At 29.4% G+C, this 25232-nt stretch overlaps 2 protein-coding genes and 1 pseudogene across 2 annotated transcripts; all 3 read left to right on the plus strand.

The window, feature by feature from the left end:
- The first annotated feature begins 4897 nt into the window (after nt 1-4897).
- Nucleotides 4898-5756, plus strand: LOC141701643 (histone H3.3-like). Its single transcript, XM_074505273.1, has 4 exons — nt 4898-4969; nt 5073-5149; nt 5235-5325; nt 5440-5756. The coding sequence occupies exons 1-4, from the start codon at nt 4898-4900 to the stop codon at nt 5608-5610; spliced, it is 411 nt and encodes a 136-aa protein (XP_074361374.1). The 3' UTR covers nt 5611-5756.
- Nucleotides 5757-9601: 3845 nt separating this feature from the next.
- Nucleotides 9602-10390, plus strand: LOC141701641 (histone H3.3-like; annotated as a pseudogene).
- Nucleotides 10391-21767: 11377 nt separating this feature from the next.
- LOC141701644 (histone H3.3-like) lies at nt 21768-22202 on the plus strand. Its single transcript, XM_074505274.1, has 3 exons — nt 21768-21839; nt 21943-22019; nt 22103-22202. The coding sequence occupies exons 1-3, from the start codon at nt 21768-21770 to the stop codon at nt 22200-22202; spliced, it is 249 nt and encodes an 82-aa protein (XP_074361375.1).
- Nucleotides 22203-25232: the final 3030 nt, after the last annotated feature.

The following is a 25232-nucleotide window of genomic DNA, read 5'->3' on the forward strand; positions in this document are numbered from 1 at the left end:
TTCAAGATCAAATACAAAATTCTTAAGTAAAAGATAAATTTTTTTTTGATATAAAATCTATTCTAATTTTATGTTGAGTTCTTCAATATAAATTGGAATAATTTAATCCAATAAGGACAAACTGGGTATTTGTACAATATCTCGATAAGTCACTATCTAGTTCTCGATAAGAGTCAAGAAAGTGACATCTGTACTTGAGTTCTCTATAGGTCATGAGACTTCTCTACAAGCAAATATTAACAGTTCATTATTCACTTTTTGACAAGTCACATCTCTACCCTATAAATACCCAGACATCTCGACATAACCCCTCTTTACGCTTTTGAGATCTCAATTGACCTAGTTTCTGCAAAATTTCACCAATCTCTTTCGTTTCAAGTTTTTTCTTTCTCAAATCACTTACCCACTAAAACCCAAACTCTTTAATGGTTGCTAACAATATGAGAACTGTTATTCCCAAGGATGGAACCAATTATCTGGCTTTTGTGGATCCAACTCAAGAACCTGATAACTTTAAGTGCTTTGTCAAGTTCATTTCTGATTCCTATATTTCAGGAGGATTAACTGTAAACCCAGAGCTCTACCTGGATGTCTTGAACGATTTCTGGAGCACTGTATTCATGAACACCATTGTTCATGAGAATCAAGCAGTTTCCATGATGGTTAACCGTACAATTAGGGGTATTTTTGCGGAGTTCAATGCCGAGGACATATCCTGACTGTCAAACAAATCCTGATTGGCTTAACATATCCTAATTCCTCTGTCAGATCTTGACGCCTTGATAAATCGATCCCTGACATTGATAATTATTAAAATTTCTCCGCCAATTTATGCTTTGCAGAATAAGCATAAATTCCAAAGTAATGTCTAGTGCCAAAAACCAAAGAGACAAATTGTAGAGTACAAAGCATACTGTATTTTAGACTTTAATTTTTATATTTATTGATAAACTCTACAGTATCTTTGAACAAAAACTTTAAATCTATCATCAAACTTTTTAAACAATATCTCTTCTAATATGATATTCTAGTTTTTCCCATATCCAGATTAATTTGACAGTTGATAAATAGAAGCCCTTAAGTTTATGATGGGAATTCTTTTAATCATCAACTCGTCCAGTGTCACATAACAAGCATTAGAACCATCAGGATTCATGGTTATGTGTCTGTGTAAGAACATTTTCAATAATAGCTCCTCCTTTCGTCGTATTGACTTCTTGCCTTTTGAAATTTATGTATATAGGAATATATGATCCAAATTAATATTGACCATCATCGAGTATCTTTTTTCTGATATTGGCAAGAATCATGTTTGACCATAACCTTGAAGTTTCATCTTCAACTCTTAGCAAATAGTGAATGTATTTCAGTTCCTTTGTTGACATGATCATCAGTTTATCAAGTGAAAGAACTTGAATTTGATCATTTTGCAATAAGAGTAAGATCTTCGGTTCAGGTTCTGAACCATCATGTTTGTCAAGTATAATCTTCACAACTTCAAGTCTTTCCAGATGATCAACAATTACTTCCTGACCAGGACTATCAGCAAGAGTTTATATTGGTTCTTGATTTTTGGAAATACTTGAGCTTTTCTTTCTGCTCTTTCATGTAACATCTTCTTATCTTTACTCCTCCATCTATTCATTTCAGGTCTTTTACGCATGTTCCTGTATGCTTGATTTGCTTTGTCAACAGCAATTCTGATTTTTCCTTCCCGTGCTCTTTCTTCTCTGTCAAAAACCATTTCTTCTTCCTTGAAGTTTTCAACATTAAAGGCTTCACAATAAGCAGAAAAAATCTGTAAATCCACTCGAAATAGAATTTCTTCTTCTTCAAATTTAACAGAATGAGGAGTTACTATCACTCTATCAGTATCAGGAAAAGAATCAGAACTTGTTTCTTTGTTGTCAGGAATTGAACTTGGAGTAACACGAGCAGCTTCTAAATTAGATCCATGTGATCTACCCTTAGAGACTTGAGTTGACTGTGTAGTTTGATTTTGAATTCCAGTTCCAATTTGAACTATCACAACATCAGAGGACTTCTTTGCTTGCTTATCACCATCATTGGAATTGGTATTCTCCTCGAAACTGATTCAGGTTGACACTTTATCTTTGGTACTATCTCCCCCTTTTGGGCATCTAGACTTTGTAGAAGAGAGAGAATAACATCCAACTTAGAATTTGTTGTAGTCTGACTTGCTTCCAGAGCTGCGAGCTTCTCACAAATTTGATCCTGCTTAGCTTCCATGCAGAACATCCTCTTGATCAAGCCATTATGTTTCTTTATTCCTTTAATAATCACTGAAAAATCAACAATATTTTCTCTAAGATCAACATTATCTTTCTTCAGTGTAGACATAGAAGAATGCAATCCTTTAACTAAAACTGTTGTGGCATTGATAGATGCTTTCATATCAGAATTAGAAACCAAATGAACAGAATGATCAACTAAAGTCTGAGCAGATTCCAGAGAGATCTTCTCACTTGGTAGTCCCAAGAGTGATTCCATTCATAAGCCCTATGAGTATTAAGAGTGGGAGCATGACCAGATGATGAACCAAAAATAGACAATTTAAACTCGAAATCGCTTGGACTCAGTCCGATTTCGGTAATAATTTAGCTCGGAATCAGCTCGAACTAAGTTAAAATTCTGTTATAATAAATTATTTATAATGATATATATTATCATTGATAAATTATTACTAATCAATAATATATTTATAAATATATTTTTCTCGTCGTTTATTAATAATTTAATTATTATGGAAATGTCGTTCATATTTCAAAATTTAACGCTTAATTTTTTCATAAGAGAAGTATCAAACATTGTAATCATGATTTATTTGTCTCCAATTTTTTCATAATTTCATGAACATCATTAAATAACCTGTAATTTACATACACCCGATTTTAGTAAAATATTAGAACATAATAAAATTTTGACATCTATATTTTAAATAGTAATGTACGATTTTTAAAATTAGCATTTTCTAAATAGTGTAAAATAAAATTGGACATATTCTTAAACCTCGACGTCAAAAATAAATATATATAAATTTAAGAAACAAGTGTAGATTGATAATGTTTATATCATTATAAGAAAAAGTTTATTAATCAATATTGAACATTACTATTCTTTCGGTCGTTAAACTCTGATGATCTCGTTTCATTTTTTTAAAAATAATTAACCTCGGCTCGATTCATAAAGAAATTGACTTGTTTGCAGCTCGATGAGTTTGATTTGATTTGCAAATGTAACTACTAAGTTCCGTATCATATAGTAAGATTATAGTCTTTGTACCATATTAGAACTTTATTACATATGAATTTACACGTACTTTTTATGAATATTTAAAATTAATTGTCGTAAATTTATGTAATTGTATTTTAATTTAAGTTATATATGTGTTAACCAAAGTTTTATATGAGTTTTATTTATTTATTTTTTTGTAATTTTGTAGTTAATGACAGTTTGCATGTACCTATATATATATATATCTATATATGAATATGTAGGTTTTAGATCAAATACAAAATTCTTAAGTACAAGATTACAATTTTTTTGATTCTACTTATATAACTCGGGTTAAACATCATTTATTCACTAATAACTTAAATTTTAATAAATAAATGTAATTTATTTCTTCGATATCATTCTCATTCGCCAATATTAAATTAGGGCACATAATATAATATTTTATTTTTCTTCAAAAAACCAAAAGTTTATTTCTTTAATATAGAAGTGTGCTTAGTCATTACTAAAATTTTGTTAAATTAATATTATATACTTTTCAATTTTCTTTATCAGTTCACCCAAAAAATATTGGGTACAAAAATTATAAAATATTGTTAATTTATTTTGATTTTATTAATAATACCAATTTAAAATTATATATGATATGAATTCAACCCATGCATAACTATTGTTTAACACACACGAGTTTGAACTCTAGTTATGTATTTGTTGAGCACAGCTATAAGAAAATATGAGACTTTCGTAGAAATTTTTGCAACTTTTTCATAAATTATGAAATGTTATGAAAATGTTGTACGTATATAGTAAATGTTTTTAAAAATTTTACTCATTTATTGTTAAATGATGTTAAATTCAAGTGATATATGTAATAATCAAAATTTACTCACTTATTCTTAAATGATGTTAAATTCTAGTAATATATGTAATAACCAAAAAAGTTTGTACATAAAAAAGTTTGTACGGGATTTTATAATCAAAATTTATTGGTCGAGCGTGATTACTCGGGTGAATTTAGTCTAGTTATTAGTAAGCCCATTTGTAAAAATCTGCTATTATTTTTAGAAATTAAAATATTCTTTTTAAATCTTTGCATATTTTGCACACAATCATCTAGATTTTTATTAATTTTAGAATTATTACCATTTTATCTATAAAAGATCCTCGATCCAAATATTTTTGAACACTCCAATAAGAACACGTTGAGTAGGATTTATGATCCGCACCTACCTTTAAGATTGATTATAGACCGTCAGATGGATGGGCGGGGAACTCACAAAACTACACTTAAGAGCCGTCAATTTATGTAGAAACTAAGAAGCACATCATTAGAACTTGTAACTGTTAAATCAAAATATAATCCCCCTGCCCCGTATATAAAAACAGTTTCCCCCCCCCCATTTGTTCTTCAAACTTTTATATACATCCACTAGGAAGTGATAAAGAGAAAATAAACCTCAAAATATTTGAAGAAGAATTATAGCTAGGTAATTTATTAAGTGACCATTTCTCTTTATTTTTTTCCTCTATATGAAGTACAATTTAAATTTCTTCCCAGGAATTCTGATCTATCTAATTATATGTATGTCATATAGTATTCATCAAAGGTATTGATTGAAAACCATTCTTATTTTATTTTTAGATGGCTCGTACCAAGCAAACTGCTCGTAAATCTATTGGAGGAAAGGTTCCTCGAAAGCCGCTCACACACAAGGTTACATCTTATTAAATGCCTATAATAGAATATATTATGATCTATCTTCTCCTAACTTGATATATCTTCTCCTAACATTTCTGTGTTTTGTTCTCCATCACAGGTTGCTCGTATGCGTGCTCCAACAACTGGTGCCTATAGGAAGCCACATAGATACCGCCCTGGAACAGTTGCCCTTCGGTATATATTTATCAATTCATGTTATTTATTGAAACATCATTTCCTGGTTGTTGCCGAAGGCTAATCATACAGTAATTTCTTGTAGTGAGATCCGTAAGTATCAGAAGACTACTGAGCTTTTGATATTAAAACTTCCATTCCAGAGGCTTGTACGTGAAATTGCTCAAGGAATTAAGGTTAATTAGTTTTTAGTATATTTTTTTCAAATAACTTTACCCAAGAGAAACCTTATCTCTGTGTATGGCATGTGCCAAATTTATTTCTAATTTGCAATAGTGAATTTGTTGCAGAGTGATTTGCGTTTCCAGAGCCATGCAGTCCTCGCTCTACAGGAGGCATCGGAGGCCTACCTGGTAGGCCTATTCCATGATGCCAACTTGTGTTTAATTCATGCTAAGCGGGTGACAATAATGCCAAAGGACATTCAGCTGGCAAGGAGGATCCGCGGAGAGTGTGCTTAAGCAGTTGATTCTGCCCGAGAGCAGTTTAATTAAAATAGTAGTTGTAATTGTAAGTTTGAGGATTGCTGATATATGTGGGAGTGATGAAGAAAAATTATATATGTTGAGTTAATCTTCAATGAGGAAGATACCTTTTTCTTTCGGTATTCACTAATATTAAGAAAGAAGATAATTCAAATAATGAGGAAATCCTAAATTATTAAAATGTAATAAGAAATGAAAAATAGTACATTTACCTTTAATTAGTTTACTTATTAAAATGAGAATCCAAACTAATGAAAATTTAGAAAAAAATGAGAGTCCAAACTAATGAAATTTAGTGAAAAAAATTACTTTATTCAAATTTAATATATTTGTACCCTTATTCCTCAATTTCTATTCCTTGTTGTATGTATTACCTCATGAAAGATTGTTCTAGCCAGGAGATGCCACTCACACATTCCTCATTTTCCAATTTGCCCCTCTCACCATCTCTAAAAGCATGGGTCAATTTGACTTTTTTGATAGTCTTTGTTCATAACATTTATTATTTTAATTCAAATTTTGTTATTTTAATTTTGAAAATTATGATATATAGTTTATTTAGTTTGTGTTTTATTAATTTTGATGATTATACATTTGATATTCAATCGGATCAATACTAAACAAACTCTAGAATTCAGTATGATATATCTCCTAACTTTTCTATAATTGTAAGTTTGAGAATTGATGATTTATGTGGGAGTTATGAAGAAAAAATATATATGTTGAGTTAATCTTCAATGAGGACATGCTTTTTCTTTTTGGTATTCAATAATATTAGGAAAGAAGATAATTTATCACAATGAGGAAATCTGAAATTGTTAAAATGCATTATGAAATTAAAAATAGTATATTTACCTTAAATAAGTTTGTTTTGTTAAGAGACACATGAAAAATGAGAAACCAAACTAATAATTTTTTTTAAAACAAATCACTTTATTCACATCTAATCAATATATTTGTCCTACCTATTCCTCCATTTTTATTCCTTAATGTAAGCTTGTTCTAGCTCCTCTGCTCCTACAGCCATGAGATTACCATTCATTTACTCCTCCTTTCTTTGGTCTGCCACTACATATTTCTTATTTTCCCATTTGCCCCTCTCCTACCCGAAGCATCTCTAATAGAAGCATGGTTCAAATCTGAAAACATAGGATGCCGATCTTGAAAACATATGTTCTCTTTAGAATTTGGACATGAACTAAAATATTTTTTGAACATTTTTTTCAAATTATTATTCCTTCAGATTTTATTTGGTGAAATATTGGGTTTTTAACCGAGTCTACTACTACAAGTCTTTTATAAATATAAAAATACAATAATATTTAGAGAAGAAATAAAGTAAAAATATTTTGGATCGTGAGTCTTAGTCAGTAAACTTAAATAGTTTAATTTTGAATTTAGCACAATATTGATGATGCAATGAAATGTCAATTTGTAAAGATTTGCTCACACACACTAACCACCTCAACAAAAGAAAAACTTGATATCACAGTTATTCAAGAGTAGAACAATACTGGAGATCGGCCCGTTTAAGTGAACTCAGTTCGTCTCGTCTCCTTAGTCAAAACGATCTTAAACATGAAAATGAGTTCGGATGAGTAAAAGAGTGAAGCCGAGCTTTTTTCTTTTAAACTAGTACTCGGCTCGTTAAAATCAAAATCGCTTGAACTCAGTCCGGTTTCGGTAATAATTTAGCTCGGAATCAGCTCGAACTCAGTTAAAATTCTGTTATAATAAATTATTTATAATGATATATATTACAAATGATAAATTATTACTAATCACTAATATATTTATAAATATATTTTTCTCGTCGTTTATTAATAATTTAATTATTATGGAAATGTCGTTCATATTTCGAAATTTAACGCTTAATTTTTTCATAAGAGAACTATCAAACATTGTAATCATGATTTATTTGTCTTCAATTTTTTCATAATTTCATGAACATCATTAAATAACCTGTAATTTAGATACACCCGATTTTAGTAAAATATTAGAACATAATAAAATTTTGACATCTATATTTTAAAAAGTAATGTACGATTTCTAAAATTAACATTTTCTAAACAGTGTAAAATAAAATTGGACATATTCTTAAACCTCGACGTCAAAAATAAATATATATAGATTTAAGAAACAAGTGTAGATCGATAATGTTTATATCATTATAAGAAAAAGTTTATTAATCAATATTGAACATTACTATTCTTTCGGTCGTTACACTCTGATCATCTCGTTTCATTTTTTTAAAAATAATTAACCTCGGCTCGGTTCAGAAAGAACTTGACTTGTTTGCAGCTCGATGAGTTTGATTTGATTTGCAAATGTAACTACTAAGCTCCGTATCATATAGTAAGATTATAGTCTTTGTACCATATTAGAACTTTATTACATATGAATTTACACGTACTTTTTATGAATATTTAAAATTAATTATCGTAAATTTATGTAAATGTATTTTAATTTAACTTATATACGTGTTAACCAAAGTTTTATATGAGTTTTATTTATTTATTTTTTTGTAATTTTGTAGATAAAGACAGTTTGCATGCACCTATATATATATATCAATATATGAATATATAGGTTCAAGATCAAATACAAAATTCTTAAGTACAAGATTACAGTTTTTTTGATTCTACTTATATAACCCGGGTTAAACATCATTTATTCACTAATAACTTAAATTTTAATAAATAAATATAATTTATTTCTTCGATATCCTTCTCATTCGCCAGTATTAAATTAGGGCACATAATATGATATTTTATTTTTCTTCAAAAAACCAAAAGTTTATTTCTTTAATATAGAAGTGTGCTTAGTCATTACTAAAATTTTATTAAATTAATGTTATATACTTTTCAATTTTCTTTATCAGTTCACCCAAAAACTATTGGGTACAAAAATTATAAAATATTGTTAATTTATTTTAATTTTATTAATAATACCAATTTAAAATTATATATGATATGAATTCAACGCATGCATAACTATTGTTTAACACACACGAGTTTGAACTCTAGTTATGTATTTGTTGAGCATAGCTATAAGAAAATATGAGACTTTCGTAGAAATTTTTGCAACTTTTTCATAAATTATGAAATGTTATAAAAATGTTGTACGTATATAGTAAATGTTTATAAAAATTTTACTCATTTATTGTTAAATGATGTTAAATTTAAGTGATATATGTAATAACCAAAATTTACTCATTTATTGTTAAATGATGTTAAATTCCAGTAATATATGTAATAACCAAAAAAGTTTGTACATAAAAAGTTTGTACCGGATTTTATAATCAAAATTTATTGGTCGAGTGTGATTACTCGGGTTAATTTAGTCTAGTTATTAGTAAGCCCATTTGTTAAAATCTTCTATTATTTTTAGAAATTAAAATATTTTTTTTTAAATCTTTGCATATTTTGCACACAATCATCTAGATTTTTATTAATTTTAGAATTGTTACCATTTTATCTATAAAAGATCCTCGATCCAAAATTTTTTGAACACTCCAATAAGAACACATTGAGTAGGATTTATGATCCGCACCTACATTTAAGATTGATTATAGACCGTCAGATGGAGGGGCGGGGAACTCACAAAACTACACTTAAGAGCCGTCAATTCATGTAGAAACTACTAAGCACATCATGAGCAACTTGTAACTGTTAAATCAAAACATAATCCCCCTGCCCCATATATAAAAAGAGTTTCCCCCTCCCCATTTGTTCTTCAAACTTTTATATACATCTTCACTAGGAAGTGATAAAGAGAAAATAAACCTCAAAATATTTGAAGAAGAATTATAGCTAGGTAATTTATTAAGTGACCATTTCTCTTTATTTTTTTCCTCTATATGAAGTACAGTTTAAAGTTCTTCCCATGAAATCTATCTATCTAATTATATGTATGTCATATATTCATCAAAGGTATTGATTGAAAACCATTCTTATTTTATTTTTAGATGGCTCGTACCAAGCAAACTGCTAGTAAATCTAGTGGAGGAAATGTTCCTTGAAAGCAGCTCACACACAAGGTTACATCTTATTAAATGACTATAATAGAATACATTATGATCTATCTTCTCCTAACTTGATATATCTTCTCCTAACATTTCTGTGTTTTGTTCTCCATCACAGGTTGCTCGTATGCGTGCTCCAACAACTGGTGCCTATAGGAAGCCACATAGATACCGCCCTGGAACAGTTGCCCTTCGGTATATATTTATCAATTCATGTTATTTATTGAAACATCATTTCCTGGTTGTTGCCCAAGGCTAATCATACTGTAATTTCTTGTAGTGAGATCCGTAAGTATCAGAAGACTACTGAGCTTTTGATATTAAAACTTCCATTCCAGAGGCTTGTACGTGAAATTGCTCAAGGAATTAAGGTTAATTAGTTTTTAGTATATTTTTTCAAATAACTTTACCCAAGAGAAACCTTATCTTTGTGTATCTCATGTGCCAAATTTATTTCTAATTTGCAATAGTGAATTTGTTGTTACAGAGTGATTTGCGTTTCCAGAGCCATGCAGTCCTGGCTCTACAGGAGGCATCGGAGGCCTACCTGGTAGGCCTATTCCATGATGCCAACTTGTGTTCAATTCATGCTAAGCGGGTGACAATAATGCCAAAGGACATTCAGCTGGCAAGGAGGATCGGCGGAGAGTGTGCTTAAGCAGTTGATTTTGCCGGAGAGCAGTGTAATTAAAATAGTAGTTGTAATTGTAAGTTTGAGGATTGCTGATATATGTGGGAGTGATGAAGAAAAATTATATATGGTGAGTTAATCTTCAATGATGATGATACCTTTTTCTTTTGGTATTCACTAATATTAGGAAAGAAGATAATTCACAATAATAAGGAAATCCTAAATTATTAAAATGTACCCATATTCCTCAATTTTTATTCCTTGTTGTATGTATCACCTCCTGAAAGATTGTTCTAGCCGGGAGATGCCACCCACACATTCCTCATTTTCCAATTTGCCCCTCTCACCATCTCTAAAAGCATGGGTCAATTCTGACTTTTTTGATAGTCTTTGTTCATAACATTTATTATTTTAATTCAAATTTTTCTATTTTAATTTTGAAAATTATGATATATTGTTTATTTAGTTTATGTTTTATTAATTTTGATGATTATCAATTTGATATTCAACGGATCAATAACTAAACAAACTCTAGAATTCAATATGATCTATCTTCTCCTAACTTTTCTATAATTGTAAGTTTGAGGATTGATGATTAATGTGGGAATTATGAAGAAAAAATATATATGTTGAGTTAATCTTCAATGAGGACATGCTTTTTCTTTTTGGTATTCAATAATATTAGGAAAGAGGATAATTTATCACAATGAGAAAATCTGAAATTGTTAAAATGTATTATGAAATTAAAAATAGTATATTTACCTTAAATAAGTTTGTTTTGATAAGAGACACATGAAAATTGAGAATCCAAACAAATAACTTTTTTTAAAAAAATTCACTTTCTTCACATCGAACTAATCAATATATCTGTCCCACCTATTCCTCCATTTTTATTCCTTATTGTAGATGGCTAATACCAAGCAAATCCCCCAGTAAATCTAGTGGATGAAAGGTTAAGAGAAAGCCACCGGCACACAAGGTTACATATTTTATTAAATGCCTATAATAGAATTCTATGACCTTATTGCCTATAATAGAATTCAATATGATCTATCTTCTCCTAACATTTCTATAATTGTAAGTTTGAGGATTGATGATTTATGTGGGAGTTATGAAGAAAAAATATATATGTTGAGTTAATCTTCAACAAGGACATGTTTTTTCCTTTTGGTATTCAATAATATTAGGAAAGAGGATAATTTATGACAATGAGGAAATCTAAAATTGTTAAAATGTATTATGAAATTAAAAATAGTATATTTATCTTAAATAAGTTTGTTTTCATAAGAGACACATGAAAAATGAGAATCCAAAGAAATAATCCCTACCCTAGCTTTAAGATTGATTATAGACGGTCAGATGGAGGTTTTCCCATCCCCATTTGTTCCTTCAAACTTTTATATACATCTTCATTAGGAAGTGATAAACAAGAAATAAATCTCAAAATATTTGAAGAAGAATTATAACTAGGTAATTTAAGTGATTATTTCTCTTTTAATTTTTTCCTGTATATGAAGTACAGTTTAAAGTTCTTCCTAGGCATTTTGATCTATCTATTTATTTGTATGTCATTTAGTATTCATAAGAGGTATTGATTGAAAACCATTCTTATTTTATTTGTAGATGGCTGATACCAAGCAAACCCCCTAGTAAATCTAGTGGATGAAAGGTTAATAGAAAGCAGCTGGCACACAAGGTTACATATCTTATTAAATGCCTATAATAGAATTCGTATGATCTATCTTCTCCTAACTTTTCTATAATTGTAAGCTTGAGGATTGATGATTTATGTGGGAGTTATGAAGAAAAAATATATATGTTGAGTTAATCTTCAATGAGGACAAGCTTTTTCCTTTTGGTATTCAGAAATATTAGGAAAGAGGATAATTTATCACAATGATGAGGAAAGCTGAAATTGTTAAAATGTATTATGAAATTAAAAATAGTATATTTACCTTAAATAAGTTTATTTTGATAAGAGACACATGAAAAATGAGAATCCAAAGTAATAATTTTTTTTAAAACAAATCACTTTATTCATATTTAATCAATATATTTGTCCCACCTATTCCTCCATTTTTATTCCTTATTGTAAGCTTGTTCTAGCTCCTCTTCTCCTACAGCCATGAGACACCATTCATTTACTCCTCCTTTCTTTGGTCTTCCACTACATATTTCTTATTTTCCCATTTTCCCCTCTCGTACACCAGCATCTCTAATAGAAGCATGGTTCAAATATGAAAACATAGGATGCCGAACTTGAAAACATATGTTGTCTTTAGAATTTAGACATGAACTAAAATATTTTTTGAACATTTTTTTCAAATTATTATTCCTTCAGATTTCATTTGACGAAATATTGGGTTTTTCACCGAGTCTACTACTAGCAGTCTTTTATAAATTTAATTATACAATAATAATTAGAGAAGAAATAAAATAAAAATATTTTGGATCGTGAGTCTTAGTTAGTAAACTTAAATAGTTTAATTTTGAATTTAGCACAATATTGCTCATGCAATCAAATGTCAATTTGTAAATATTTGCTCACACACACTAACCACCTCAACAAAAGAAAAATTTGATACCATAGTTATTCATGAGTAGGGCTACAAATAAACAGAGTTATTATGAACAACACTGGAGATCGGCTCGTTTAAGTGAATTCAGTTCGTCTCGTCTCCTTAGTTAAAACGATCTTAAACATGAAAATGAGTTCGGATGAGTAAACGAGTGAAGCCGAGCTTTTTTCTTTTAAACTAGTACTCGGCTCATTAAACTCGAAATCGCTTGGACTAGTCCGGTTTCGGTAATAATTTAGCTCGGAATCAGCTCGAACTCAGTTAGAATTCTGTTATAATAAATTATTTATAATGATATATATTACAAATGATAAATTATTACTAATCACTAATATATTTATAAATATATTTTTCTCGTCGTTTATTAATAATTTAATTATTATGGAAATTGTCGTTCATATTTCAAAATTTAACGCTTAATTTTTTCATAAGAGAACTATCAAACATTTTAATCATGATTTATTTGTCTCCAATTTTTTCATAATTTCATGAACATCATTAAATAACCTGTAATTTACATACACCCGATTTTAGTAAAATATTAGAACATAATAAAATTTTGACATCTATATTTTAAAAAATAATGTACGATTTCTAAAATTAGCATTTTCTAAACAGTGTAAAATAAAATTGAACATATTCTTAAACCTCGATGTCAAAAATAAATATATATAGATTGAAAAAACAAGTGTAGATCGATAATGTTTATATCATTATAAGAAAAAGTTTAATAATCCATATTGAACATTACTATTCTTTCGGTCGTTATACTCTGATCAGCTCGTTTCATTTTTTTAAAAATAATTAAACCCGGCTCGGTTCAAAAAGAACTTGACTTGTTTGCAGCTCGATGAGTTTGAGTTGATTTGCAAATGTAACTACTAAGCTCCGTATCATATGGTAAGATTATAGTCTTTGTACCATATTAGAACTTTATTACATATGAATTTACACGTACTTTTTATGAATATTTAAAATTAATTATCGTAAATATATGTATTGTATTTTAATTTAAGTTATATATGCGTTACCAAAGTTTTGTATGAGTTTTATTTATTTATTTTTTTGTAATTTTGTAGTTAAAGACAGTTTGCATGCACGTATATATATATATATATCTATCTATATATGAATATATAGGTTCAAGATCTATACAAAATTCTTAAGTACAAGATAAATTTTTTTTTGATATAACATCTATTCTAATTTTATGTTGAGTTCTTCAATATAAATTGGAATAATTAATCCAATAAGGACAAACTGGGTATTTGTACAACATCTCGATAAGTCACTATCTAGTTCTCGATAAGAGTCAAGAAAGTGACATCTGTACTTGAGTTCTCTATAGGTCATGAGACTTCTCTACAAGCAAATATTAACAGTTCATTATTCACTTTTTGACAAGTCACATCTCTACCCTATAAATACCCAGACATCTCGACATAACCCCTCTTTACGCTTTTGAGATCTCAATTGACCTAGTTTCTGCAAAATTTCACCAATCTCTTTCGTTTCAACTTTTTCTTTCTCAAATCACTTACCCACTAAAACGCAAACTCTTTAATGGTTGCTAACAATATGAGAACTGTTATTTCCAAGGATGGAACCAATTATCTGGCTTTTGTGGATCCAACTCAAGAACCTGATACTTTAAGTGCTTTGTCAAGTTCATTTCTGATTCCTATATTTCAGGAGGATTACCTGTAAACCCAGAGCTCTACCTGGATGTCTTGAACGATTTCTGGAGCACTGTAGTCATGAACACCGTTGTTCATGAGAATCAAGCAGTTTTCATAATGGTTAACCGTACAATTAGGGGTATTTCTGCGGAGTTCAATGCCGAGGACATCAACAAGGTCCTGTGTATTCCTATAGACAACTTTGTTGAAGCTGCCACAACTCAGGAATTGGTTGAATTCATGGACTTTATCAACTATAGTGAAAAGATGGACATGTCCAGGCTAAACAAGAAAAACTTGAGGAGGCAATGGTAATTTGTTTTTGACTTCATAACCAGGGCATTCACATGCAGGAAACTGACCATGATAATATTTATGCGAATACTCGAGTTAAGCACCACACATAAAGTGTTAACATGTTCTGTGTTTATATACTACATAGCTACAATCAATCCCTATCAAATACAAGATATGTTACGGTATAACTCTTCTACTTTCTATACATATCTAAATCAATTACGATCCTACAAATCAGCACCTCATGATTTATCTCGCAGAATTGACTTATCCACTCAGATCCTGACTGTAATCTTATCCTGACGGCTTGCCATATCCTGACTGTCAAACAGATCCTGATTGGCTTAACATATTCTAATTCCTCTCTCAGATCTTGACGCCTTGATAAATCGATCCCTGACATAGATAATTATTAAAATTTCTCCGCCAATTTATGTTTTGCAGAATAAGCATAAATTTCAAAGTAATGTCTAGTGCCAAAAACCAAAGAGATAAATTGTAGAGTATAAAGCATACTGTATTTTAGACTTTAATTTTTATATTTATTGATAAACTCTACAGTATCTTTGAACAAAAACTTTAAATCTATCATCAAACTTTTTCAACAATATCTCTTCTAATCTGATATTCTAGTTTTTTCCCATATCCAGATTAATTGACAGTTGATAGATAGAAGCCCTTAAGTTTATGATGGGAATTCTTGCAATCATCAACTCGTCCAGTGGTCACATAACAAGCATTAGAACCATCAGGATTCATGGTTTTTTGTCTGTGTAAGAACATTTTCAATAATAGCTCCTCCTTTCGTCATATTGACTTCTTGCCTTTTGAAATTTATGTATGTGGGAATATATGATCCAAATTAATATTGAGCATCATCCAGTATCTTTTTTCTGATATTGGCAAGAATCATGTTCGACCATAACCTTGAAGTTTCATCTTCAACCTCTTAGCAAATAGTGAATGTATTTCAGTTCCTTTGTTGACATGATCATCAGTTCATCAAGTGAAAGAACTTGAATTTGATCATTTTGCAATAAGAGTAAGATCTTCTGTTCAGGTTCTGAACCATCATGTTTGTCAAGTATAATCTTCACAACTTTAATCTTTCCAGATGATCAACAATTACTTCCTGACCAGGACTATCAGCAAGAGTTTATATTGGTTCTTGATTTTTGGAAATACTTGAGCTTTTCTTTCTGCTATTTCATGTAACATCTTCTTATCTATACTCCTCCATCTATTCATTTGAGGTCTTTTACGCATGTTCCTGTATGCTTGATTTGCTTTATCAACAGCAATTCTGATTTTTCTTCCCGTGCTCTTTTATCTCTGTCAAAAACATTTCTTCTTCCTTAAAGTTTTCAGCATTAAAGGCTTCACAATAAGCAGAAAGAATCTCTAAATCCACTCGAAATAGAATTTCTTCTTCTTCAATTTTAACATAATGAGGAGTTACTATCACTCTATCAGTGTCAGGAAAAGAATCAGAACTTGTTTCTTTGTTGTCAGGAATTGAACTTGGAGTAACACGAGCAGCTTCTAAATTAGATCCATGTGATCTACCCTTAGAGACTTGAGTTGACTGTGTAGTTTTGATTTTGAATTCCAGTTCCAGTTTAAACTATCACAACATCAGAGGTCTTCTTTGCTTGCTTATTACCATCATCGGAATTGGTATTCTCTTCAAAACTGATTCAGGTTGACACTTTGTCTTTGGTACTATCTCCCCCTTTTTGGCATCTAGACTTTGTAGAAGAGAGAGAATAACATCCAACTTAGAATTTGTTATAGTCTGACTTGCTTCCAGAGCTGCGAGCTTCTCAGAAATTTGATCCTGCTTAGCTTCCATACTGAACATCCTCTTGATCAAGCCATTATGTTCGTTGTTCCTTTAATAATCACTGAAAAATCAACAATATTTTCTCTAAGATCAACATTATCTTTCTTGAGTGTAGAGACAGAAGAATGCAATCCTTTAACTAAAACTGTTGTAGCATTGATAGACGCTTTCATATCAGAATTAGAAACCAAATGAACAGAATGATCAACTAAAGTCTGAGCAGATTCCAGAGAGATCTTTTCATTTGGTAGTCCCAAGAGTGATTCCATTCATAAGCCCTATGAGTATTAAGAGTGGGAGCATGACAGATGATGAACCAAAAATAGATAATTTAGATACTTTATTCCAGCTTTCAGAGCAGCATCATCAGGATATCAATGTCTACACGGGTGTAGAGAAACCACAAGTACCCAGTCAAACCACAAGTATGCTTCATCTCCTACAACTTCTTGAAGAATTCACGTCTTACTTGGCATGTGGGTCCTCGACATGTGGCTGTCCAAATCATCATGTGGGGCCACGTTCACTGTGATCATACTCATTTCTCACCGATGTTATTTCCACCTAGGAATTTCATCATTTCCTATCGATTTTTGGGGCATTTCCTACCAATTCCTCGGTAGGAAATACCCGTTTTTTCTTGTATTGTAATATGATATTTTATTTTATTAAAAAAATCATTTCTTTAATATATATGTGTGCTTAGCCGTTACTAATTTATTTTAATTAGTGTTATATACTTTCTCAATTTTCTTTATCTATCACCCATTGGGTACAAAATTATGAAATATTGTTAATTTATTATCATTTCTTAATAATACCAATCTAAAATTTTATATATTATATGAATTGAACACATGTATAACTATTTCTTTAATACAAACAAATGTGAACTCTAGTTATGTAGTTTTTTTATCGTAGGTACACCGCAGCCGCTACCCTTCGGTGTGCGCACCGGCTAAACCCTACGGGTTCACCGTAATAGCCTTGCAAACCACGGTGAACCAAGGTAAACGCATTTAAGCGACAGGCTCTGGATCGGGAGGTGTAATCATAGATTCTCCTCCCGTGGGATTCGAACCTGTGACCAAGAGGTTAGTTTTCCTCTCTTTAACCAACTGAGCCAACCCTTGCGGGCAACTCTAGTTATGTATTTTTTGAGCACTAGCTATAAGAAAATATCATAATTTCGTAGAAAAGTTTTGCAATTTTTTAATAAATTATGAAATATTCTAAAAATGTTGTATGTATAAATAAATGTTTTTCAAAATTTTACTCATTTATTATTAAATGATGTTAAACTCAAGTGATATATGTAATAACCAACAAAACTTGTACCATGTATAAATCTTAGTATGTTTTGCACACAATCATCTTATTTTCTATAATTTTAGAATTATTACCTTTTTATTAAAAAAAGATCACAATCCAAATATTTTTGAAGACTCCAATAAAAACACGTTGATCGAATGGAGTTTATGATCCCTACCCTAGCTTTAAGATTGATTATAGACCGTTAGATGGAGGTTTCCCCATCCCCATTTATTCGTTCAAACTTTTATATTCATCTTCATTAGAAAGTGATAAACAAGAATAAATATCAAAATATTTGAAGAAGAATTATAACTAGGTAATTTAAGTGATTATTTCTCTTTTAATTTTTTTCCTGTATATGAAGTATAGTTTAAAGTTCTTCTAGGCATTTTGATCTATCTAATTATTTGTATGTCATTTAGTATTCATAAGAGGTATTGATTGAAAACCATTCTTATTTATTTGTAGATGGCTAATACCAAACAAAACCCCCTAGTAAATCTAGTGGATGAAAGGCTAAGAGAAAGCAGCTGGCACACAAGATTACATATCTTATTAATGCCTATAATAGAATCCAGTATCATCTCTCTTCTCCTAACTTTTCTATAATTGTAAGTTTGAGGATTGATGATTTATAGTGGGAGTTATGAAGAAAAAAATATATATGTTGAGTTAATCTTCAATGAGGAACATGCTTTTTCCTTTTGGTATTCAATAATATTAGGAAAAAAGATAATTTATCACAATGAGGAAATCTGAAATTGTTAAAACGTATTATGAAATTAAAAATAGTATATTTACCTTAAATAAGTTTGTTTTGATAAGAGACACATGAAAAATGAGAATCCAAACTAATAATTTTTTTTTAAAACAAATCACTTTATTCACATCTAATCAATATATTTGTCCCACCTATTCCTCCATTTTTATTCCTTATTGTAAGCTTGTTATAGCTCCTCTTCTGTACAACCATGAGACACCATTCATTTACTCCTCCTTTCTTTGGTCTGCCACTACATTTCTTATTTTTCCATTTGCCCCTCTCCTACACCAGCATCTCTAATAGAAGCATGGTTCAAATCTGAACACATAGGATGCCGATCTTGAAAACATATGTTGTCTTTAGAATTTGGACATAAACTAAAATATTTTTTGAACATTTTTTTTCAAATTATTATTCCTTCAGATTTTATTTGGTGAAATATTGGGTTTTTGACCGAGTCTACTACTACTAGTCTTTTATAAATATAAAAATACAATAATATTTAGAGAATAAATAAAGTAAAAAATTATGGATCGTGAGTCTTAGTTAGTAAACTTAAATAGTTTAATTTTGAATTTAGCACAATATTGATGATGCAATCAAATGTCAATTTATAAAGATTTGTTCACACACTAACCACCTCAACAACAGAAAAACTTGATACCACAGTTATTCATGAGTAGGGCGATAAATAAACAGAGTTAGCTATAAATAAACAGAGTTAGCTATGAACAATAGTGGAGATCGGCTCGTTTAAGTGAACTCAGTTCGTCTCGTCTCCTTAGTCAAAACGATCTTAAACATGAAAATGAGTTCGGATGAGTAAAAGAGTGAAGCCGAGCTTTTTTCTTTTAAACTAGTACTCGGCTCGTTAAACTCGAAATCGCTTGGATTCAGTCCGGTTTCGGTAATAATTTAGCTCGGAATAGCTCGAACTCAGTTAAAATTCTGATAATAAATTATTTATAATGATATATATTACAAATGATAAATTATTACTAATCACTAATATATTTATAAATATTTTCTCGTCGTTTATTAATAATTTAATTATTATGGAAATTCGTTCATATTTCGAAATTTAACGCTTAATTTTTTCATAAGAGAACTATCAAACATCGTAATCATGATTTATTTGTCTCCAATTTTTTCATAATTTCATGAACATCATTAAATAACCTGTAATTTACATACACCCGATTTTAGTAAAATATTAGAACATAATAAAATTTTGACATCTATATTTTAAAAAGTAATTTACGATTTCTAAAATTAGCATTTTCTAAATAGTGTAAAATAAGATTGTACATATTCTTAAACCTCGACGTCAAAAATAAATATATATAGATTTAAGTTTATTAATCAATATTGAACATTACTATTCTTTCGGTCGTTAAACTCTGATCATCTCGTTTCACTTTTTAAAAATAATTAACCTCAGCTCGGTTCAGAAAGAACTTGACTTGTTTGCAGCTCGATGAGTTTGATTTGATTTGCAAATGTAACTACTAAGCTCCGTATCATATAGTAAGATTATAGTCTTTGTACCATATTAGAACTTTATTACATATGAATTTACACGTGCTTTTATGAATATTTAAAATTAATTGTCGTAAAATATATGTAATTGTATTTTAATTTAAGTTATAATGTGTTAACCAAAGTTTTATATGAGTTTTATTTTTTTATTTTTTTTAATTTTGTAGTTAAAGACAGTTTGCATGCACCTATATATATATATATCTATATATGAATATATATGTTTAAGATCAAATACAAAATTCTTAAGTACAAGATAACAATTTTTTTGATTCTACTTATATAACACGGGTTAAACATCATTTATTCACTAATAACTTAAATTATAATAAATAAATGTAATTTATTTCTTCGATATCCTTCTCATTCGCCAATACTAAATTAGTTCACCCAAAAAATATTAGGTACAGAAATTATAAAATATTGTTAATTTATTTTGATTTTATTAATAATACCAATTTAAAATTATATATGATATGAATTCAACACATGCATAACTATTGTTTAACACACACGAGTTTGAACTCTAGTTATGTATTTGTTGAGCATAGCTATAAGAAAATATGAGACTTTCGTAGAAATTTTTGCAACTTTTTCATAAATTATGAAATTTTATGAAAATGTTGTACGTATATAGTAAATATTTTTAAAAATTTTACTCATTTATTGTTAAATGATGTTAAATTCAAGTGATATATGTAATAATCAAAATTTACTCATTTATTGTTAAATGATGTTAAATTCGAGTGATATATGTAATAACCAAAAAAGTTTGTACATAATTTGTACTGGATTTTATAATCAAAATTTATTGGTCGAGTGTGATTAGTCGGGTGAATTTAGTCTAGTTATTAGTAAGCCCATTTGTAAAAATCTACTCTTATTTTTAGAAATTAATATATTCTTTTTAAATCTTTGCATATTTTGCACACAATCATCTAGATTTTTATTAATTTTAGAATTATTACCATTTTATCTATAAAAGATCCTCGATCCAAAATTTTTGAACACTCCAATAAGAACACGTTGAGTAGGATTTATGATCCGCACCTACCTTTAAGATTGATTATAGACGTCAGATGGAGGGGGGGAACTCACAAAACTACACTTAAGAGCCGTCAATTCATGTAGAAACTACTAAGCACATCATTAGCAACTTGTAACTGTTAAATCAAAACATAATTCCCCTGCCCCATATATAAAAACAGTTTCCCCCTCCCCATTTGTTCTTCAAACTTTTATATACATCCACTAGGAAGTGATAAAGAGAAAATAAACCTCAAAATATTTGAAGAAGAATTATAGCTAGGTAATTTATTAAGTGACCATTTCTCTTTATTTTTTTCCTCTATATGAAGTACAATTTAAATTTCTTCCCAGGAATTCTGATCTATCTAATTATATGTATGTCATATAGTATTCATCAAAGGTATTGATTGAAAACCATTCTTATTTTATTTTTAGATGGCTCGTACCAAGCAAACTGCTCGTAAATCTATTGGAGGAAAGGTTCCTCGAAAGCCGCTCACACACAAGGTTACATCTTATTAAATGCCTATAATAGAATACATTATGATCTATCTTCTCCTAACTTGATATATCTTCTCCTAACATTTCTGTGTTTTGTTCTCCATCACAGGTTGCTCGTATGCGTGCTCCAACAACTGGTGCCTATAGGAAGCCACATAGATACCGCCCTGGAACAGTTGCCCTTCGGTATATTTATCAATTCATGTTATTTATTGAAACATCATTTCCTGGTTGTTGCCCAAGGCTAATCATACAGTAATTTCTTGTAGTGAGATCCGTAAGTATCAGAAGACTACTGAGCTTTTGATATTAAAACTTCCATTCCAGAGGCTTGTACGTGAAATTGCTCAAGGAATTAAGGTTAATTAGTTTTTAGTATATTTTTTCAAATAACTTTACCCAAGAGAAACCTTATCTTGTGTATGGCATGTGCCAAATTTATTTCTAATTTGCAATAGTGAATTTGTTGTTACAGAGTGATTTGTGTTTCCAGAGCCATGCAGTCCTGGCTCTACAGGAGGCATCGGAGGCCTACCTGGTAGGCCTATTCCATGATGCCAACTTGTGTTTAATTCATGCTAAGCGGGTGACAATAATGCCAAAGGACATTCAGCTGGCAAGGAGGATCCGCGAGAGTGTGCTTAAGCAGTTGATTCTGCCCGAGAGCAGTTTAATTAAAATAGTAGTTGTAATTGTAAGTTTGAGGATTGCTGATATATGTGGGAGTGATGAAGAAAAATTATATATGTTGAGTTAATCTTCAATGAGGAAGATACCTTTTTCTTTCGGTATTCACTAATATATAGGAAAGAAGATAATTCAAATAATGAGGAAATCCTAAATTATTAAAATGTAATAAGAAATGAAAAATAGTACATTTACCTTTAATTAGTTTACTTATTAAAATGAGAATCCAAACTAATGAAAATTTAGAAAAAAATGAGAATCCAAACTAATGAAATTTAGTGAAAAAAATTACTTTATTCAAATTTAATATATTTGTACCCTTATTCCTCAATTTCTATTCCTTGTTTGTATTACCTCATGAAAGATTGTTCTAGCCAGGAGATGCCACTCACACATTCCTCATTTTCCAATTTGCCCCTCTCACCATCTCTAAAAGCATGGGTCAATTTGACTTTTTTGATAGTCTTTGTTCATAACATTTATTATTTTAATTCAAATTTTGTTATTTTAATTTTGAAAATTATGATATATAGTTTATTTAGTTTGTGTTTTATTAATTTTGATGATTATACATTTGATATTCAATGGATCAATACTAAACAAACTCTAGAATTCAGTATGATATATCTCCTAACTTTTCTATAATTGTAAGTTTGAGAATTGATGATTTATGTGGGAGTTATGAAGAAAAAATATATATGTTGAGTTAATCTTCAATGAGGACATGCTTTTTCTTTTTGGTATTCAATAATATTAGGAAAGAAGATAATTTATCACAATGAGGAAATCTGAAATTGTTAAAATGCATTATGAAATTAAAAATAGTATATTTACCTTAAATAAGTTTGTTTTGATAAGAGACACATGAAAAATGAGAATCCAAACTAATAATTTTTTTTAAAAAAAATCACTTTATTCACATCTAATCAATATATTTGTCCTACCTATTCCTCCATTTTTATTCCTTAATGTAAGCTTGTTCTAGCTCCTCTGCTCCTACAGCCATGAGATTACCATTCATTTACTCCTCCTTTCTTTGGTCTGCCACTACATATTTTATTTTCCCATTTGCCCCTCTCCTTCCCGAGCATCTCTAATAAAAGCATGGTTCAAATCTGAAAACATAGGATGCCGATCTTGAAAACATGTTCTCTTTAGAATTTGGACATGAACTAAAATATTTTTTGAACATTTTTTTCAAATTATTATTCCTTCAGATTTTATTTGGTGAAATATTGGGTTTTTAACCGAGTCTACTACTACAAGTCTTTTATAAATTAAAAATACAATAATATTTAGAGAAGAAATAAAGTAAAAATATTTTGGATCGTGAGTCTTAGTCACTAAACTAAAATAGTTTAATTTTGAATTTAGCACAATATTGATGATGCAATCAAATGTCAATTTGTAAAGATTTGCTCACACACACTAACCACCTCAACAAAAGAAAAACTTGATATCACAGTTATTCAAGAGTAGGGCTACAATAAACAGAGTTATTATGAACAATACTGGAGATCGGCCCGTTTAAGTGAACTCAGTTCGTCTCGTCTCCTTAGTCAAAACGATCTTAAACATGAAAATGAGTTCGGATGAGTAAAAGAGTGAAGCCGAGCTTTTTTCTTTTAAACTAGTACTCGGCTCGTTAAAATCAAAATCGCTTGAACTCAGTCCGGTTTCGGTAATAATTTAGCTCGGAATCAGCTCGAACTCAGTTAAAATTCGGTTATAATAAATTATTTATAATGATATATATTACAAATGATAAATTATTACTAAAACTAATATTTATAAATATATTTTCTCATCGTTTATTAATAATTTAATTATTATGGAAATGTCATTCATATTTCGAAATTTAACGCTTAATTTTTTCATAAGAGAACTATCAAACATTGTAATCATGATTTATTTGTCTTCAATTTTTTCATAATTTCATGAACATCATTAAATAACCTGTAATTTAGATACACCCGATTTTAGTAAAATATTAGAACATAATAAAATTTTGACATCTATATTTTAAAAAGTAATGTACGATTTCTAAAATTAGCATTTTCTAAACAGTGTAAAATAAAATTGGACATATTCTTAAACCTCGATGTCAAAAATAAATATATATATATTTAAGAAACAGGCGTAGATCGATAATGTTTATATCATTATAAGAAAAAGTTTATTAATCGATATTGAACATTACTATTCTTTCGGTCGTTAAACTCTGATCAGCTCGTTTCATTTTTTAAAAATAATTAACCTCGACTCAGTTCAAAAAGAACTTGACTTGTTTGCAGCTCGATGAGTTTGAGTTGATTTGCAAATGTAACTACTAAGCTCCGTATCATATAGTAAGATTATAGTCTTTGTACCATATTAGAACTTTATTACATATGAATTTACACGTACTTTTTATGAATATTTAAAACTAATTGTCGTAAATATATGTAATTGTATTTTAATTTAAGTTATATGTGTTAACCAAAGTTTTGTATGAGTTTTATTTATTTATTTATTTATTTGTAATTTTGTAGTTAAAGACAGTTTGCATGCACGTATATATATATTATATATATATATATATATCTATATATGAATATATAGGTTCAAGATCAAATACAAAATTCTTAAGTAAAAGATAAATTTTTTTTTGATATAAAATCTATTCTAATTTTATGTTGAGTTCTTCAATATAAATTGGAATAATTTAATCCA

Source organism: Apium graveolens, unplaced genomic scaffold, assembly GCF_009905375.1.
Source record: "Apium graveolens cultivar Ventura unplaced genomic scaffold, ASM990537v1 ctg4271, whole genome shotgun sequence".
NCBI lineage: Eukaryota > Viridiplantae > Streptophyta > Magnoliopsida > Apiales > Apiaceae > Apium > Apium graveolens.

Bases quoted from the DNA above. Each gene is read 5' to 3' on its own strand.
- LOC141701643 (XM_074505273.1), top strand. From the start codon at position 4,898: ATGGCTCGTACCAAGCAAACTGCTCGTAAATCTATTGGAGGAAAGGTT. The intron at 4,970-5,072 runs GTTACATCTTAT...TCTCCATCACAG, and splicing joins GAAAGCCGCTCACACACAAG to GTTGCTCGTATGCGTGCTCC. The intron at 5,150-5,234 runs GTATATATTTAT...AATTTCTTGTAG, and splicing joins CCTGGAACAGTTGCCCTTCG to TGAGATCCGTAAGTATCAGA.
- LOC141701644 (XM_074505274.1), top strand. From the start codon at position 21,768: ATGGCTCGTACCAAGCAAACTGCTCGTAAATCTATTGGAGGAAAGGTT. The intron at 21,840-21,942 runs GTTACATCTTAT...TCTCCATCACAG, and splicing joins GAAAGCCGCTCACACACAAG to GTTGCTCGTATGCGTGCTCC. The intron at 22,020-22,102 runs GTATATTTATCA...AATTTCTTGTAG, and splicing joins CCTGGAACAGTTGCCCTTCG to TGAGATCCGTAAGTATCAGA.